Source organism: Hylobates moloch, unplaced genomic scaffold, assembly GCF_009828535.3.
Source record: "Hylobates moloch isolate HMO894 unplaced genomic scaffold, HMol_V3 SCAFFOLD_15, whole genome shotgun sequence".
Lineage (NCBI taxonomy): Eukaryota > Metazoa > Chordata > Mammalia > Primates > Hylobatidae > Hylobates > Hylobates moloch.
The window spans coordinates 11,533,747-11,553,276 of NW_026652290.1; the positions used below are offsets into that span (position 1 = coordinate 11,533,747).

Consider the following 19,530-nt stretch of genomic DNA (forward strand, 5'->3'; position numbering starts at 1 on the left):
ACAAAAATTAGCCGGGCATGGTGGCAGGTGCCCGTAGTCCTGGCTGAGATGGGAGAATTGCTTGAACCCGGGAGGCAGAGGTTGCAGTGAGTCAAGATCGCCTTCTGCACTTCAGACTGGGTGACAGAGCGAAACCCTGACTCAAAAAACAAAAACAAAAAACAAAACAAAAAAACCTCTTCCACAGCTCCAGATACTCTTAGACAAAAGTACGCTATTTTCTGACATGACTTGTTGGGCTCTGCAAGATCTGATCCCCACCGATCTCTCCAGCCATGTCTCTCTGTTCCCCCCCTTGCCTCCCTTGCACCTGCCCAGACCTAACCACTTATGCAGCTTAGAATCTGGACCCTCATCCCCATAACCTCCACGCCTGCTCTTCTCCTGCCAGCTGGTCCTTCCTTCCTCTGTCCTCACCCCACTCAGCCTCCATTTCACCCATGAGGTCTCCTGACTACCCCCTCCAGTGTCACTGTCCCTACCCTAGTGGGCCAGGGGTCCCCAAGGCTGCCCTGGAGTCGTCTTAATGATTCACTAGGAGGACTTACAGAACTCAGAAAAGCTGTTATACTCATGGTTGCAGGTTATTGCAGTGAGAGAATCCAGATTAAAATCAGCACAAGAAAGGGGTGCAGAGGGCAGAGTTCAAGAGAGACCAGGCGTGGGCTTTCAGTCGTCTCCCCCAAGGGAGTTGAACAGACTTCATTCTCCCAGCAGTGCTGTGTGACTACATGCACAAAGTGTCGCCAACCAGGGAAGCTCATCTGAGGTGAGACTTGGTGTTCAGGTTTTTTATTGAGGGTCGGTGCCTATGTGACTGACCTTAGCTACTCAGTATTCAGTCCCCTATCCCAGAGGTCAAACTATCTGAGGTGGTCCAGGGCCCTTACCATCAATCACATTGTTAGCCTAAACTATCTGGTGTTGTCCAAGACTCCAGCTAGGCAAAAACATTCTTATCAGGTAGAGTATTCCAAGGGCACAGAGGTTATCTCCCAGGAGAAAGTTAAGGGCCAGTTCTTTCTTTGGAATGTGTAGGGTTTGGACAACCCAGGCCTGCTGAGTTAACCCTTTACTGAACACCAATGTTCCCAGCATGCCCTCTGCTATCCATCAGAGCAGACTCATGTTAGTTGATGCCTGACTCTCCCACCAGACTGTGGGCTTCTAGAGGGCAGACTTGATGTCTCATTCATATTCTAATAGCCCTACAGTGATCAGTAAGTGTTTGACGAATGAATGAATGACAACAGTCACAAAATAATATTTCCCTAGCTCCATCACCACCCATTCTGCAGGAACCACTGTCATCATCAGATTTCTCCAGAAGCATTCCCAGAGTGAGAGTAGTGAGGCGGACAGTCAATGGGGATTGGCAGGTTCTCATCAAATTTCTACTCTCTTGGCTAGAAAATCATCATCATTATCTTTTGACTCTGACTTGCTCAACAAAATGTTTCCTGCTGCTGCCCAAGCCATGGGCACCAACACTGCAGGTGCCCAGCCCTCTCAGAGTCCCATGAAGCTTCTTGTGAAGTAACATACTTCACAGTCTTCATGTACATGTTACACGTGCACACACGCATTACCGCATTTAATTCTTGCTATAACCTCCTGAGGTAGTTATGATCCTCCTTTCTTTGTGAGCAAGAAACAGGCTCAGAAAGGTGACCCATCTCTCACAAGGCACACACACACAGTCAACAGCAAAGCTGGGGTTCCAGGCTATGACTGTCACTTCCAGAAAGGACATGCGCTTTCCCTAACAGCTGGGTGCTCCACACAGCAGCCACCCCGGCACACTGGCATGATGCTCACCACATCCTAGGCACCACCTGTACAATTACTTGCTTCATCTTTTTCTTTAAGTTGTCACTTTTAATTTGACCTTACCCTAAAGAAATTATATTAATGATACAATTCAGATCCTCATGAAAAGAAATATGAAAATCTTTAGGACATGGTGGCTCACACCTGTAATTGCAGCACTTTGGGAGGCCGAGGCAGGTGGATCACTTGAGGTCAGGAATTTGAGACCAGCCTGGCCAACATGGTGAAACCCCGTCTCTACTAAAAATACAGAAATTAGCTGGGCATGGTAGCACATGCCTATAATTCCAGCTACTTGAGAAGCTGAGGCAGGAGAATTGCTCGAACCCTGGAGGCGGAGATTGCAGTGAGCTGCGATCACACCACTGCACTCCAGCCTGGGTGATAGAGGGAGACTCCATCTCAAAAAAAAGAAACATAAAAGTCTTTAAATCATGGGCTGCCTGCTCTCCTCCTGCAGGGCTTTACAGGGCGCACTTTGAGAACTGCAGCTGCGGGCTCAAGTCTCCCAAGGGGCCCGTGTCCTGCCTGGAGCTCCTCTTCTCCACACCTCTCCACGCAGGCTGAGTTCTGTCCCAGGAGACCCCACAGCCCCTCCCAGTATGATCTCAGATGCCCTAGTAGTTTGTGGACTCCTCAAGGGCAGGGAGTGGGTCTTCTTCTGCTTGGCAGGGCAGAAATCCCGGCGTGGGCCTTATTGTGCCCCAACTTAACTATGGCCCAAGCCCTGGCTGGCCTGTACGTTCTGGAGGCCTCAGGAGGGTCCTGGATCAACAGGGAGGGAAATGGCCACTGTGGTCAGGGCAGCCAGAAAAAGCTGCCAGAAGTGGAAGCTAGCAGAGGGGCATTGCGAAACAAAGGGAGTTGGGCTGGTGTGGATAGGATAAAAACATCTCATGGGTGCAAATAAGCATCAACATCTGGAAAACAGAACAGGAAAGGAGCCCCCCAAATTTCCCACAACACTGTGAGTGCCAGGCATCCAGGGCAAACCATTACGTCCTTTGCTGAATCAAGTACTCAATACTCTATTAAATGCATGACGGCCACTCTCTGGTCTCCTCTTATGAGAACACTGCTACAGTCGGGCTCTGTGTCCCCACCCAAATCTCACCTTGAATTGTAATAATTCCGTGTCATGGGAAGGACCCAGTGGGAGGTAATTGAATCATGAGGGTGAGTCTTTCCTCTGCTGCTCTCATGATAGTGAATAAATCTCACAAGATCTGATGGTTTTATAAAGGGCAGTTCCCTGCACGTGCTCCCTTGCCTGACACCATGTAAGATATGCGTTTGCTCCTTCTTCACCTTCCACCATGATTGTGAGGCCTCCCCAGCCATGTGGAACTGTGAGTCCATTCAACCTCTTTCCTTTATAAGTTACCAGTCTGGGGCATGTCTTTATTAGCGGTGTGAGAACAGACTAATACAGACACTGCTCCCATTACGAGGGCCCCACTTCCATGAGCTCATTTCATTATCTCCCAAAGATCCCACCTCTACACACCATCACACTGGGGGTTAGGCTTCAACATATGAACTTGGGGGAAACATGATTCAGCCCATAGCGCCTACTATGGCTAAGCTGGTCCAATGCACTCCCTCCAGCCCTTCCACCTGCTCCGCAGCCAGGCCTGTTGCCTTCATTTTACAAGAGGCAGCTTAGAAAGGCTAATGACTTACTGGAAGCTGTACAGCTGGGGCCAAGCAGTGCAGGGATTTGCTTGGGGCTGGCCAGCTCCATCACCCTCTAGCTTGGTCTCCCTCTCGCATGCTGCCTCCCTGAGATGCTCCTCTCCCTGTTGCCCTGGAAACGGTGAGATCTGGGGGGAGGACATGAATGTTGCCCTGCCCAACTTTCAGCAAATGCCTGTGGCTACTGAAGTCCCTTCCTGGCCCTGCCAAGCCCTTGGGGGAACCAGGCAGGCTGCGTGGCAGTACATCTGTGAGCAGAAAAGGTGTATTTGAGGGAGCTTTTAGTAAACAGGGAAGAGAAAGCAGAAGCTACCTGCCCACGGTAGCTGCAGCTGCCGGTCTTGTGATGCGACTTACACAAAGATGACTTCAAAAGGCAGAGGCCATCAATCTTTAATGCTTTCACTGCACTGGGGCGGAGGACTCTGGACCCCTGCATGGGGCACAAACCTGCCCCCCACTGAGGGAAAGAGCAGCAGAAGTTCCTGGTTGCTATCCTCACCAAGGCCTGGCATCTTTGAAGGGCCTGCAATGTCATCATGGCTGGCGCTGGGTGCACCCTCTGGGCTGGGCCCTTTCAGGGTGCTTTCCAAGGCCGTCAGAGGCTCTTGGCACCGAAGAGCTTAGGGCATCCACCCCCACCACACCAGGAAATTCAAAAGACACTTTCATTCTTCCAATGACACTGTATTTACTTGTAATGCTAAAATTAAATAGCTTCTTGTTAGATATTCTGTCTTAAAACACTGGAACCCTCTTCTGGCTCCCCAGCTACTGCTTTGCTGGGGTGCCTGGCACTCAGTAGGTCTGCTCAAGTTGTCCAGCACCCCCTGAGATCCCCAGGTGCCAGGATCCTGAGGCTGGGCCCCCACAAACAACAAGAGAGGGCTCAGAGGCTGCGGCTATGTCCCAGCTTCTGGGAGTTCCCCATGGAGACGGTCTACCCACCTGGTGACAGGCAGTTTCTCCGCGAGCTGAAGCAGGGGCGGCGGCATATGTCAACAATCAGTCAGTGATCAGTCAGTTGTGATGGATTAGCGCCCACAGGGAACACAGAGGTGGGGGGACAGGGAGGAAGGGAAGCAGAGATGAGAACAGTGGGGAAAGAAGCTCTCAGGAGATTGTAATATGGATAAGAGACTGATTTTAAAAATATGAAAGTTTGGATGGAACTGCAAAAAGCACAAGCCTGTGGCTGGAGACACGAGGGTTCAGCTCAGCCTTGGGGCTGTTCACCAGGTGGTCCTGGCTCGTCACGTCTCCTCTCTGGGCTGCAGATTCCTAATCTGTCACAATAGATCTTGAAGTTTCTTCCCAGTTCCAACCATTCGTTATGACTTTGGGCTCTGGGTCCTGAAACCTGGCTTCCTCATTTTCCCGCTGTGTGACCTTGGACAAGTGACTTCATGTCTCTGAGCTTCCATGTCCTTGTCTGTGAAATGGCAGTAACAGTTGTAGTCCCCTTGTGGATTGGTGTGAAGAGTAGCTGTGATGATGGATGAAGGCTTAGCAGAGTACCTGGTAGATAGTAAGCACTCACTGAAGATGAGCCACTGTTCTGATTATCATCATCATGAACTTTCTGTGATTCTAAGGCTGGAGGCTGAAACATTTCTGTCCACATGGGCAGAGTCTCTGTAAATCGTGTCAATCTGAGGCCAGGATTTTGAAGCTCAAGGCCGCACCCAGCTCAGGAGGCTATTCTTGGTCATGCATCAGCCTCTCGGCTACACCCAAAAACGGCCACCCTGTGAGCTGAGAAGGAAGAGATGACACAACCCAGTAGAGACGTAGAGGCCAGAGCCTCCGGGACCAGCCTGGGGGCCAGACGGTTCACAGGACCCTCGGAAGGTGGTCGATCCCGGGCTTTCTGTGTTCTCTGCCGTATCTGCACACACATGAGCTCCTAACGATCCCCTATAAATCAACCTATTCATTCTTTTTTACTCACACACTTATTTTGCAAATTAAAACACAACTGGAAAATCGTTATCACCTGCTGTTAATAGAAGGCAAAAGCAAACACAGTGCCCCGAAAACAGAACGACCAAGTCCAGCAGGATTCCTCATCCTCTTCAGGCCGTTCTCGCTTTGTTTCAAAGGACACTTTACGGGCAATAATGACACTGACCTCGAACGGAGCTTTGCTCTGGACCCGGTTTTGGGGATGGAAAGAGAATTGAAAAGGGAGTAATGTCCTCGTGGAGGGATCAGAGTTGGGTAAGGCCAGGCGTGGGAACCACCTAAAATCTTCCTATGGTTTGGGGGATGCCGTGGGGTTTGTGGCTAAAATGCTTGCCTAAGAGGTGGACTCCACAGGCCCTGGAGGGGGTCCCCGGGATGTCCCTAGACAGAATCCCAGCCCCCCAGATCCCACGATGAGAACCTACTCACTGCCCTGCCGGTAACAGGCTTACCCCGTGGGAGCCCAGGACAGCCATGGAGACCACAGCTCCTGGTCTCCTCCCCTGGCCTGGGCTGCCCTTTCCCATCAGCCCAGAGCACGCAGATTCCCACCCCCGGGGCCCTGCTGCCCACCTCTCGCCCTCTCCCAACTCAGGCACCCTGAGCTGCTACTCCACAGAGGCCTCAATGCACCATCCAGAGCCTTCTCTCCTTGCCGCCCTGCCCCACCGCACTGGGGTATTTCTGGCTCCTAGAGGGGCAGAAAACCCTGAAACCCGAGCAGAAGCCGTCCTCGGTGCCAGGCCTGGAGACGGGCATTAATAGCAGCCTCCCTCAGGCCCCTGACACGTCTGGGCAGCTGCTCAGCACGTCCCGCGTCCCTCAGCCCCAAGGCCAGCCCACTCTGGCTCAGCCAGGCACACTAAACTTAGTGGCCACTCCCAGACCGACAACCACTGCCACCCCCCCAGCTCGGCTGTCACCTGCCCTAGGAGACGCAGCCGCCGGACCCTGCCCAGGGCACTCATGCCTAGGCGACCACCATGTCCCAGACCAAAATGCTGAAGGTCCGCATGACCCTCTTCTGCATCCTGGCAGGCATCGTGCTGGCCATGACAGCCGTGGTAACCGACCACTGGGCTGTGCTGAGCCCCCACATGGAGCACCACAACACCACCTGTGAGGCGGCCCACTTCGGCCTCTGGCGGATTTGTACCAAGCGCATCCCCATGGACGACAGCAAGACCTGCGGGTCCATCACCCTGCCCGGGGGTAACGTACCCACCCTCCGTCCCAATCCCCAACTCCCGCCCTTCCCTGTCGTCCCCCTGGCAAAGTTGCCCATGTGAAGGAAGGCAGGTTTCTCTGCCTAGAAATAGGGCAGCCGCCCAGCCTTTTCTGCCCAGGGAAGAAGATATGAATTGCATGTGCGGTGCTGGTGGCTGGGGCTGGGTTGCAAGACGAGGGCATTTGTCCCAGCTATTTCTGTCTGGCTGGACCTTGGGGCTTTTTGTCCAGAGCAGAGAGCTGGGCAGGCTCAAGAAAGGAACTGCAGCTCTACCAGCCCAGGCACTTCTGGGCCCCATCTGGTCACTCTCTCCCTGCAAAGACAAGCTGGGTCGCTCTGTGTCCTCAGGCTAGGGGGACCCATGGGGCTGGCAGGTTTGTTCCTGGCCTCAAGGCAGGAGAGGAGAGAGGACAGGTGATGGAATTTGCAGGGTCCTGTGCAAAATGAAAATGCAGGGTTCCTTGCTCCAAATTACCAAGGATTTCAAGGCAGTGACAGCAGCACATGAAACCAAGCATGGGCCCTTGTGGGCCCCGGGCCTGGAGCAGCTGCACAGGTTCTGTGAAGCAGGACGTGGCTGTGGGTGAGCCACCTGCCCCAACCTTCTTTTTTTTTGAGACAGAGTTTTGCTCTGTCGCCCAGGCTGGAGCGCAGTGGCACAATCTTGGCTCACTGCAACTTCCGCCTCCTGGACTCAAGCAATTCTCCTGCCTCAGCTTCCCCAGTAGCTGAGATTACAGGCATGCGCCACCACACCCATCTAATTTTTGTACTTTCAGTAGAGACAGGGTTTCACCATGTTGGCCAGGCTGGTCTCAAACTCCTGACCTCAGGTGATCTACCTGCCTTGGCCTCCCAAAGTCCTGGGATTACAGGCGTGAGCCACCATGCCCGACCTCCACCCATCCTTTTGTCAGGACTTCGGTCTTCTATGCATACTGTCTTAGCTCAGACCCTGTCAGAGTTGCAAAGCATTTCCTCACCCTGTAATTTAAGCATATTCCTCGATTTCCTACCATGTGACCGAACCACACGTTGAAGTTAAGGTCCTTTTCAGGGGTACCTGGTAGTTGCATGACTAGCCTCTATTCTGCAAATGCAGAGGCTTCTGGATTCTTAGCAAATACAGCACTTCAGAGGAAAGAGTGCTACATGGAGACCAGGTGGCCAGGGATCTAGTCACCATTGCCCGCTACCCTCAAGTGACCATCCAGGGAGGACAAAGCTCACCTCAGCCTCTGCTTCTTCCTCTATAAAATATGGGACTGACTCTCAGCAACGTAAGATCCCTTCCCAGGCTTACAGACGCCCATCCACGGTGGCAGTGGAGCAGGGTGATGACAGCGTGATGTCCCACCTGGTTTTTGGATTATTTCCTCTTTTATCAGACTAGGTGTTCCTTGAAACCTGTCCTTCAAGGACACTAGGGCTGAGTCCCCGAAGATCTTGCAGTCTGCGTGTGAGGCAGAGAGCCCAGAACCCATCCTCCCTTGTCTCTGCTCCCTCTTCCTTCCCTCCTGCTTGCTCCAGAGATCCCCTCCCTTGTTCAGCCCCACTGGACGCCCAGAAGACTCGTAAGTGCCCAGCTATTGTAGAAACACCAAGTCCCAGGGCTGAGAGTGACAGGTGTGGCTATGTGCTTGCAGGGTATCGCATAGCCCGGATGCCCATGCCCCTTGGCCACTGCTGAGCACACCCATAAACAGGAACACCTTCCAGCCAACTCCCCTGGGCAGGGCAGGGCAGGGCAGGGCAGGGCAAGGCAGCTTCTTCAGGGACCACGCATGGGGACAGGCTGTTACAGTCCTGTTCACCCGTCCTTGGAACCATCTGCCTTTTAAAGTCAGAGCAGAGGACTGGGCAGTGAGCAGAATCCACACAAGGAAGAGACAGGCTGGTGAGAGGTGACTGGACCAATTGCAGGGGGCCAACAGGCATTGCTTGGCCTTGAGCCTGACCAGGATCTACCTCTTTGCCTTCTTAGCCTAACCAGCTATGAACCATACCTCCCACACTTGTGACACTGAGCACTACCTTTCCCCCGGTAATCTTCCAAAGTATGTTCCTGCCTTTTTCCCTCTCTTTTCTCTACAAATGGACATCGTTCTCCTTCCCCATCTGCCCTTCTTGTGCTCCCTGGGACCACTCTTCTCTGGAGGGAGGAAGTGGGTTCATATGTGGCCTGTCATTTATTATTAACAACAATAATAATAATAATGGCACATAGATGTAACCCTATGTGCCAAATATTGTTGTAAATGCTTTACATGTATTAACTTTGAAAGACATCAGGAAAAAAAAAAGATAGAAAAAGAACCACCAAAAATCTTCTTCTCCATAAAAGTAATGAGAAGGCTGGCAGAAATGGTCAGAATCAACATTTTCAGAATTCTGGAAATTAACCAAAGTCTTGCAGCAATCCAGCAAGAAAAATGGGTGAATCTCAGGAGGACCAGTGAGTTCTGTGGTGTTTTAACTTGCCTTATTCCTGTTTCCCTTTCCCAGCTCTGTGGTAAACTTGCAAACCAACATTCTATAATCACAGTGAAAATCAGCATCCCAGTAGCCTCTGGAGGGGAGAGAATGGGGTTGGATCAAAGGCCCATTCCCAGAGAGTTGTCGTTATTTGACCTGTCTGGTGATTCCCTGAAAACCCCCACTTGAGAAGCTGTTTCTGTTTGACCTGACTCTGAGCTCATCCAGTGCAAATAGTCTTTCTCCCTGGGGATGTTTGTTGAAAATAATTAGAGATGATTGATTAACACCATGGCTGTCTGAGGCAGTAGACAACAGTTAGGGAAAACAACAGGCAAACCAAAAAACTGGAGACTGAGATGTCCATAAGTTGCATTGAAAAGCTCCAACATATTCCTGGGAATCTAGGAGGCCACATGCATGCACAATGCTATATGCATGCTTGGGAAAGACCCGAGAAGGCCCTAAGCACTCTCTGCTGTATCTTGAGGCTCTGTTCAAGCAGAAAGTGAAGGCTAAGGCAGAGATGTGGGTGGCTTAGCTGAGCGTGAAAGTCATATGCAGAGCCCTTCAGTAAAGACCGGGAGAGGCATTGTTGCCAAGCATTTTAGGAAATTTCTAATTGGTCACTAAGCTAATTGAACAGGGATTTCAGTGGTCACACATGACAAAAAACACAGACTTTACCATCTTAGTTCAAAAAAGTCACTAAACAAACAATGGGAACAAATCCTCAAGAAGGGGGAACAACTGATTTCCAGAGTTGCCACATTATATTGTTTAAAAAATACTGGCTGGGTGTGGTGGCTCACTCCTGTATTCCCAGCACTTTTGGAGGCCAAGTGAGAGGATTGCTTGAGCCCAGGGGTTTGAGATCAACCTGGGCAATATAGCAAGACCCTGTCCCTACCAAAAAAAAAACAAAAACCACAAAATAGCCAGGAGTGGTGGCATGTGCCTGTAATTCTAGCTACTCCCAAGGCTTAGGTGAGGGAATTGTTTGATCCCAGGAGTTAGAGACTACAGTGAACTATGATCATGCCACTGCACTCCAGCCTGGGTGACAGAGCAAGACTCTGTCTCTAAATAAATAAACACATACATAAATAATACAAGACATGCAAAGAACCAAAATGATATGGGGCATACATGGGGCAGGGAGAAGTCAATAGATCCCTAAGGAAGCCAGATATTGGACTTACTAGACAAAAACTTTAAATCAGCTATAGTAAATATATCCAAACAACTTTTAAAAACAATCAAAAGAATTAAAGATGAAAATGATGCCTCATGAAATAGAAACTATCAATTAAGACACAGAAATTATTTTTAAGGACAAAATAGAAATTCTGGAGTTGAAAAGCACAATAATTAAAATGAGAAATTCACTAGAGGGGCTCAATGGCATATCTGAGCAGGCAAAAGAATCAGTGACCTTTAAGATAAGTCAATTGAGATTAGCCAGTCTGAGGAACAGACAGATAGAAAGAATAAAGAAAAATGACGAGAGCCTCAGAGACTTATGGGACACCATCAAGTGTATGTAAAGGGAGTCCCAGAAGGAGAGGGAAAGAGAGAAAAGAGCAAAAAAGGTATGCGAAAAATAATGTCCAAAAGCTTCCCAAATTGGATGAAAAACGTTAAAAATCTACAAATTTATGAAGCTCAATGAACTCCAGGTAGAATAAACTCTAAGGGACCCACATCTAGACACATGATAATCAAACTGTTGAAAGACAGAGACAGAGAATCTTAAAAACGGAAAGAAGCAACTCACCACATATGAGGAATCCTAAATAAGATGAACAGCCAATTTTTTCCCAAATCCATGAAGTCCAGAAGGTGGTGGGATGACATACATATATTAGCTCACCTAATCCTCACAGAAACCTCCATGAAGGCCGTGCTATTATCATCATCCCAATCTTACAGATAAAGAAAATGAACCACTGAGAGGTTGAGATATTTGACAAGGTAACACAGGTGATGAGCAGAGCAGCCAGGACTCACACTCAGACAATTACCCCTAACATTCACCTTTTTAGTCAATACATTAACTACTTTACAACAACCCGGTGAGTGGGTTCTTATTCTACAGGTGGTTCCTATTCTACAGGTGGTTCCTATTCTACAGGTGGGTCTCATTCTACAGGTGGGTCTCATTTTACAGGTGGGTCTCATTCTACAGGTAGGAACATGGAGGCTGAGCATAGCCTTCCCCAGGCTAACCAGCTAACAAATAGAAGTTCTCCACCCAAGTCTTGAATCCAGAGCCTCCTTTCCCTCCAGTTCCTTCTCACACCCTCTATTGTGCATGTAAACACAGCTCCTAAAAGCTTTGACCCAAATGAACACAAGGAGTCCAGCTTTTGACATGGCATAGTTTGAGGGCAGCTGGACCAGAAGCTGGTGCAGTGGAGACTTCTCAAGGTCTCACTTAGTCTTAGAATGTTGGAGGTTCAGTGGGCAAGAGTTGTCTAATTTTTCTACCGTCCTCCAAACAGTCTTAGAAGGACTTCCATGTACAAGATCAACATCTAAGACCAATTCCAATGCTTCGGAATGAGAGTAGGAGCCTCTCCCATAGGAGAGACTATGTGTTCTGAAAGTCCAAATGAACTCGCAGAGAGGCCATCCCCTGCCCTTGGGCTGGGTGAAGTGCTGCTGCTTTCAGGCTCTGCCTCTTTAGGGCAAGGAGGCAGGTTGCCCCAGGTCCCACTTTGCCTAGTGCCCCATTTTCCCTACTGATCCATCTTCTCTCAGTGCGGGAATTGGGACTGTATGAAACAGCATGATACTACCGACCCCAGGAATTTCATGGGCTCCCCTCACCACCCACAGGAGTCCATGCCGGAGGCCTAGGCCAAAGCCAGTCTTCTCCCATGGAAGAGCAGTGCTCTGAAGCTCTAGGGTCAGGTCTTGGGGATTTCTCCAGCCCATTTTATAAAATTCTTCAATCAGAGGTGTGGGAGGAGACACAGCCCAGAGAAACCACTGTCAGGGGCTGATAGAACTTCTTTTACCAAAAGGCTAAAAACAACACTGACATCAATGCAAGTTAGAGGCTTCCTTGCATCCCTAAAGTACCAGTTTCTTTGGTTTTGGACAAATCCACAAAGTATCTTTGAATATACGAAAGTCTCCATGGACTGTCACTTGGCACACTGATACATTCTCAGTGATAACCCAAGGCATCCGCTAATCCTGCCAGCTGTTCCAGCTATCAAAGAAATATCCCTATTAACTCAAGTTCAGCTTGGAGCTAAATGTGGCTTCTGCTCTAATTCTTTGAAACTGGCACACTACACGTGGTTCTGCACAGTTACTAATGCCCTTAACCGAACACTTGGTTAGCCAGACTATTCCATCCCCCAGTCAAGTCTGAGAGCTGAGTTTACCATATTTTTAATAAATAACCCATTTAATATTTTTAAACCACCAAGTCTTACAGAAATAAGGAGATTAAAATCAGCATAAGCCATTTGCAGAGACAAAGGAGAATGGCACAACCTCAGAGTTCCTAACACCCCAGATCATCATCCTGGCACTGGAATCTTTGCTGACTTAGTCGGAAGCAAAGCTGCAATCCCTGAGCTTTGTGTAAGTGTGATGGAAGCCAGGGCAGCGGGGCAGAGAGCGACATCTCAGAGGCAGAGGCAGGAAGACTCAGAGTCTGCACAGGACTGTCACGGTCCCTCTCCTCTTGACCCATGACTAAAATGGGTCCACCTCGGATATCCTTCCTCTTTACGTTGCCCTGAATGCTCAGTTTCCCAAATAATATCCACCTGGACCCAGGGACAGGGCAGAGAGGGAAGGGGCTCATAGTAGGGTCTGTCCATCTGAACAGGACCCTGCACCCTCTTGAGTGACATGGGCAGATGCCTGACCTGATTTGTCCTAAATGAGGCCTGGGTCTGACGTGCCCCCATCCCTACAGGGGCCATCAGAGACCATGAAAGGGTTTATGGTCTCCAATGGGCAGCCACATAGCCCAGGAGTGGATGTTTCTCCCAGGTTCAGGGCAGGAGACACTGGTCTTTTTCATGTGCTAAGCCCAAGAGAGGGGACAGGGTCTGCCTATCGGTCCTCAGGCCCCCAGTTCAGCCACATAAGAGTGAAGCTGAGGCTTCCTGATACCCTGAGAAGGAATCCTCCCCACTGGAGGCCCCCTCCCTCCATCTGAGGACACTTAATGGAGAAGAAGGAGGGGGAACATTGTACCTGGACCACCAAAAGAAAAGCATCCCCCCAAAAGCTCACAACCTGGCTCCTGCAGACACGTAGCCTACCCCTGTGTCTGGGTTAGGATCATTTCTATCCAAGCAGCCAGCAGCCAGATGGAGCCTGGTGTTTATCTGGTGGGGCTTTGGCGAGCCAAATGCTACCTGTGTGAGAGTCATCTCAGCAACCCACCAGGTGCAGACAGCTGTGCCCCAGCAAGGCACTCCGTGGCCCTCATCTCAGGGCCCTCCACTGGGAAGGATTTTCACTTATGGCTTTCGAGCAGTCAGGGAGGCAGCTGACCATGAAATACACTTGAATTCAGTCAATTCCGACAACTGAAATTGGCCCTTCAAGAACGAAACAGAAACAGAAATGTTTCTTTGTCCAGAGGGAGACACATGGAGACTTATGACATAGCATGGGCCATTTTGAAGCAGTGATTTGAGAGATCTACAGCTAATAATCTAACAAATAGAAGAGATCTGCATTATGCTTTTAAAAAGCACCGGATGCCCAGAGAGAATAGCAGAGCACCAATTCTGACATCACCAACCGGCAGTCAGACACCCCAGGTAATGCGGTTCAAAAGGAAAGTGATTTAAATATAGAAGCACACAGAGAAGGCTGTTTATGCCAGGAACAGGGTACTGCTGCTAAACCAGATCCCATCTCCAGGGGTCATTTCCTTCCTCAGCCTCAGGAGAGGCAGCAGCCCCAGCTTTGGGGGGAAGGAGGGGAATGGTACGAGACCACAGGCTTAAGGAGCAAGAAGAATGATTTAGGTCTGATTAAAGAAAGCCTTCATCCCAAAGAAAAGCCTTGGTATCACTGCAGGTACATTTCCAGAAAGAACTAGGCATCAACCACCTTGTGAGCATCTAAATGAAGCCTGGAAGTGAAGAAATGAATTGACAAACTAGACACCATCTAAACTAGAGAAAGAGATGTTTTTGTATTTAAGGGTCACTGACCCACAGGAAAAGAAATCAATGAAGGGCCTCCACAAATAAAAAGCAAACTAATTTAGTTTTTGAAGGAAACATAATATAAAATAACCCATTCATCCACTTCCTAAATCAAGAGCAAAGAAGATAAACTGCATTTAGCAAGAAATAAGACTGTGCTTTTTTTTTTTTTTTTTTTTTTTTTTGAGACGGAGTCCCACTCTGTCACCCAGGCTGGAGTGCAGTGACACAACCTCAGCTCACTGCAACCTCTACCTCCCGGGTTGAAGCAATTCTCCTGCCTCAGCCTCCTAAAGTGCTGGGATTACAGGTGTGAGCCACTGCGCCCGGCCTGTGCTTTCATTTTATAGTATACCTAGCTATGAGAGAGAGACTGAAAGAGAAAAATGGAAGTGAAATTATATTTTAAATCAGCATGAATTTCCTTGTGCTGAGCGCCTCCCCTCTCCCTCATCAAATTCAGATTTGCGTTCCTACTGCCCACAGACTTTCCATAGCTTTTATGACAATTATCAGGTGGGCCAAGCGGCTTTGTGGGGCAGGTCTCATCTGGGCTGTCTCGAAAAGACCAGGGACCCAGTGAAACCACATGATGGTCACATTCGGCCCTCGTAGGGGTTCCATCTGCATCCAGGCCATCCCAATAGCCACTCGGAAAAAGCCCTTTGCGGGGCATTTTAAGGGGCCTGGAGCAGGGTTCCCATCCTGGCTGCACGTCAGGATCTCCCAGAAAGCTGTTGAAAAACCCTGTTTGCCAGGTCCCACCAGTGAACCAGGGTGTGCCTGGATTCTGATAAGAGGTACAGTCCTAGATTTGGGGTTGATCCAGGGTTTCTCAACCTTGGCACTCTTGATATTTTGGCCCGGATCATTCTATGTTGGGAGGACCTGACCTGTGTGTCGTGGGATGTTCAGCAGCGTCTGTGGCCTCTACCGGCTGGGTGCCAGGTGTACCCCTCTCACCACCACCATGTCCCCAGGCATCGCCCAGTGTCCCCTGGGGGGACAGAATCAGCCCCAACAGCGACTGCTGTTTGGCTCTTTGTTGACTGTGCACCCTGCACACCCTGAAAAACGGCTTGAGCCTGGGCCTCAGTTACCCCGTCTGCCTAATGGGGTGCAGAACCCACAGACCATCTGCCCTGCAGACTCATCCAGCCTCAGCTCCCTGAAGACCTCCCAGCCTTCCAGGCAACCTCATCATCCCACTGAGATGTTGTTCTAAGGGTCAAAGACAGATGTTTCAGCCCAGATTAAGAATCTGGGGAGAAGAGAGGCTGCCAGAGCCCAGCAGAATGACACCACGCTCTCTGCCAGCCTCTGTCCTTGCTACAGGTTGCTCCCCTCAACTCACAGTCTGTCTCCTCCTTTGCAGAGAAGAACTGTTCCTACTTCAGGCATTTTAACCCCGGCGAGAGCTCGGAGATCTTCGAATTCACCACTCAGAAGGGTGAGCCTGGGTGGAAAGGGGTTTGGGGTGACAGGAGGGGACTTCTGTGTCGTGCATCACTGGGCCAGAAAGTCATTGGCAAAAGCACTGACTTCCTTACGCCTGATGAGAAGAAGCCCGTGGTGCATTTGAACAACAGCCTTGTCACCTCCCCACTCCGGAGGCCCCAGGCAGCCACCTTCCATCTCCAGGGCCTGGAGCTTCCACACCTTGGGGCCAGGGAGCGTTTGCGGAAGCAGGACCTCCTGGTAGGCTCCTACCCAAGGGCAGCTGTTGTGAAGGGAGCTGTGGATGTGGAACAAGTGCTCAGAAGCCCCGTGGTGGCTCTTGGTGGGATGTGATAGTTAGAGTCTGCAGGGACAGTCTGAGTCCCTTCCTGGCCTAGAAATCCCTCCCTGAGTACCAGCTTTTCAGGATCCACAGAGCTCAGACGCACACCCACTGTCGGGAGTACAGACCCGTGCCTGCCCGTGCCCGGACAGCTGCACACAGGGTGAGTGGGCAGACACACAGACACACACTGACACACACAGACGCACACAACACAGATACACACACACAATGACACACACAAGACACAGACGCACAGAGACACTGACACACACGCACAATGACACACACAATGACACACAATGACACACACACAGATACACACATACAATGACACACACAAGACACACACACACAGAGACACACACTGACACACACGTACAATGACACACACAATGACACACACAGACACTGACACACACTGTGGTGCATGGTGTGGTCCCTAACCAGCCACGACAAGAGCTCCCGGGCTGAGGCCGCATGCTGGGTGTCCCTTGTGTTTGCAGAGTACAGCATCTCGGCAGCCGCCATCGCCATCTTCAGCCTTGGCTTCGTCATCCTGGGCAGCCTCTGTGTCCTCCTGTCCCTCGGGAAGAAGAGGGACTACCTGCTGCGGCCTGCGTCCATGTTCTACGCCTTTGCAGGTAGACTGGGGGCTCTGCCTGAACGCCAGGGCCAGGGGACCATGTCACAGGGGATTCTCCACTCCACCCTCGTGCCCACCGTGAGATTTGGGTGAGGGGCATTTCCCAGGCTCCATCCCCATCCAGGGGCAAATCTGGCCAGGCCCTCAGCGACTGCAGGTGGGTTGGAGGGAGAGAGAGCTTGGCAGTTTGTCCATTCCTCCCCACGACTCAACCCTCAAGGCTCCAAAGAAACTGCCCAGAGAATGATTGACAAAAGAAGGAAAGAAACGTGGTCGCCTTTCTTTCTTTTTCTTGGGGGACGAGGAAGAGGGTCTCACTCTGTCATCCAGGCTGGAGTGCAGTGGCACGATCACAGCTCACTGCAGCCTCGAACTCCTGGGTTCAAGGGTTCCTCCCACCCCAGCCTCCTAGTAGCTGGGACTACAGACGTGCACCACCACACCTGGCTAATTTTTCATTTTATTTTAATTTTTTGTAGAGACAGAGGGCTCATCACTATGTTGCCCAGGCTGGTCTCAAACTCCTGGCCTCAAGCGATCCTCCTGCCTCAGCCTCCCAAAGTGCTGGGATTACAGGTGTGAGCCACCACACCTGGCCACATGGTTGCCCTTCTGAGGGATGCAGGAATAGGGTGGTGGGTGGACAAATGGATCCTTCTGCAGGTTCCCAGCTAGAACCTGCCTTGAGACAGCTTTTCCCCCAAGGCAAGGTCACCGCCTCCTCCATGCACACAGGCTAGGGTGGGGCTGGTGGCTACGGCAGGCGCCCCTCGGTCCCTGAGCGTGCCTGGCTCTGCCCCCAGGTCTCTGCATCCTCGTCTCGGTGGAGGTCATGCGGCAGTCGGTGAAGCGCATGATTGACAGTGAGGACACAGTCTGGATCGAGTACTATTATTCCTGGTCCTTTGCCTGCGCCTGTGCCGCCTTCGTCCTCCTCTTCCTCGGTGGTCTTGCCCTCCTGCTGTTCTCCCTGCCTCGAATGCCCCGGAACCCATGGGAGTCCTGCATGGATGCTGAGCCCGAGCACTAGCCCTCCTGTGGCCCTAGCGACCCTCAGGCTTCTTCCCCAGGAACCGGGTCTTGGCCTGGAACCTTCCAGAGAGGAGGCGGGAGCAATTTTAGCTCCACCCTGCTCCCATCTGCCCCCCTGCAACAGTCGCAGGCTGCTTCCTCTCTCTGAGCTCCTCTGGGCCGCCGCAGGCTCCCGTGGGAATAGGGCAAGAGGACGTGAGTCCCAACCTGGCCACAGTTGGGGGAGGCAGAGCTAGCAGGTGGACAGGTGTTTTGCAGGGGCCCAACTTCCCCTGGAGCTCAGAGGTGTCCCCACTGTGCCAGCCTCTGATAAGCTGCCTCCAGTTGTCCTTTATGAACATTGCAGGGACAACCTGTGTTTGCCGGTTCTGGGTGTTCTGTGTAAATAGCCAGCCTGTCTCTTTCTCGGTGATAAAACACACCCTCTCTGGTGAGCCCAGCGTCCCCTCCTTGGCTTCCAGGAGCCCTGGGAAGCATTTTTAACTGGGTAGAATCTGACTGTGGCTTGAAATAAAAAGCTCTCAGAAAACTCAAGTTTTCCTTGCGCCTTGCATAGAAATCGCTCGGATTCCCAGTCACATCAGGGTCCCCCTGACGCCGAATGAGAAGGGAAGGCAAGTCACCCGGGTATGTTGAGGACTTTTGTGGGGACAAGAGGGCAACGCACGTGGCTTAGAGGCTCTGAATTCCAGCTCGTATCTCTAGGCCCTGAGATTGTTTTCGGGAGAAACTAGAAACCCTCTGATGAAGCAAGGGTGTTAAAAATAGGAGGGGTTATTTCTAGAGCCTGGCATGCAACGCACCTGGTGCCAACGCAGCGCTAAAGCAGCCAGCCAGTGTCTGATTTCTGCTGCTGGATTTTTCTTGTGAAGAACATCAGGAAGCAGGGCTTAGCAGTTAAGACACTTAGGGCCACATGGAGAGCCATGATTTGCACTCTTCTGCCTTCCAAAGCCCCGCAGTACTTGCCCAGGCTTCTGAAGTGGAATTCAGACATGATCAGCTGATGAGATCCTTGCCTTGCACCCCAGAGAACCCACTGGAGTTCCTGCTTCTAGGGCAGGGTTTGGCAAACTATGGCCCGTGGGCCACACCTGGCCTGCCCCCTCTTGCTGTATGGCCCACAAGCAAAAGGTAGTTTTTATAGTTTTTAATGTTTAAATAAATAAATAAATAAATTTTTTTTTAAAAAAAAGCCCAAGCACGGTGGCTCACGCCTGTAATCCCAACACTTTGGAAGGCCAACATGGGTGGATCACAAGGTCAAGAGTTCAAGACCAGCCTGGCCAAGATGATGAAACCCCATCTCTATTAAAAACACAAAAAACTAGCCGGGCATGGTGGCACGTGCCTGTAATCCCAGCTACTCAGCAGGCTGAGGCAGGAGAATTGCTTGAACCCGGGAGGCGGAGGTTGCAATGAGCGGAGATCACGCCATTGCACTCCAGCCTGGGCAACAGAGTAAGACTCCATCTCAAAAACAAAACAAAACAAAACCAAAAACCCCCAAAACAATCAAGGAACTGGGCATCATGGCTCACACCTGTAATTTCAGTGATTTGGAAGGCTGAGGCAAGAGGATTGTTTGAGGCCAGGAGTTCAAGACCACCCTGGGCAACATAGCAAGACTCCATCTCTACAAAAAATAAAAATAAAATAATTTAAAGATAAAAAGAAGAAGAATATC

The 19,530-nt window shown here is 50.7% G+C and overlaps 1 protein-coding gene across 1 annotated transcript; it reads left to right on the forward strand.

The window, feature by feature from the left end:
* Positions 1–6,367: 6,367 nt before the first annotated feature.
* On the forward strand, positions 6,368–18,372 carry CACNG1 (calcium voltage-gated channel auxiliary subunit gamma 1). Its single transcript, XM_032177483.1, has 4 exons — positions 6,368–6,702; positions 15,761–15,835; positions 16,672–16,809; positions 17,615–18,372. Exons 1-4 carry the CDS (start codon positions 6,474–6,476, stop codon positions 17,839–17,841), a joined length of 669 nt encoding a protein of 222 aa, XP_032033374.1. The 5' UTR covers positions 6,368–6,473; the 3' UTR covers positions 17,842–18,372.
* Positions 18,373–19,530: the final 1,158 nt, after the last annotated feature.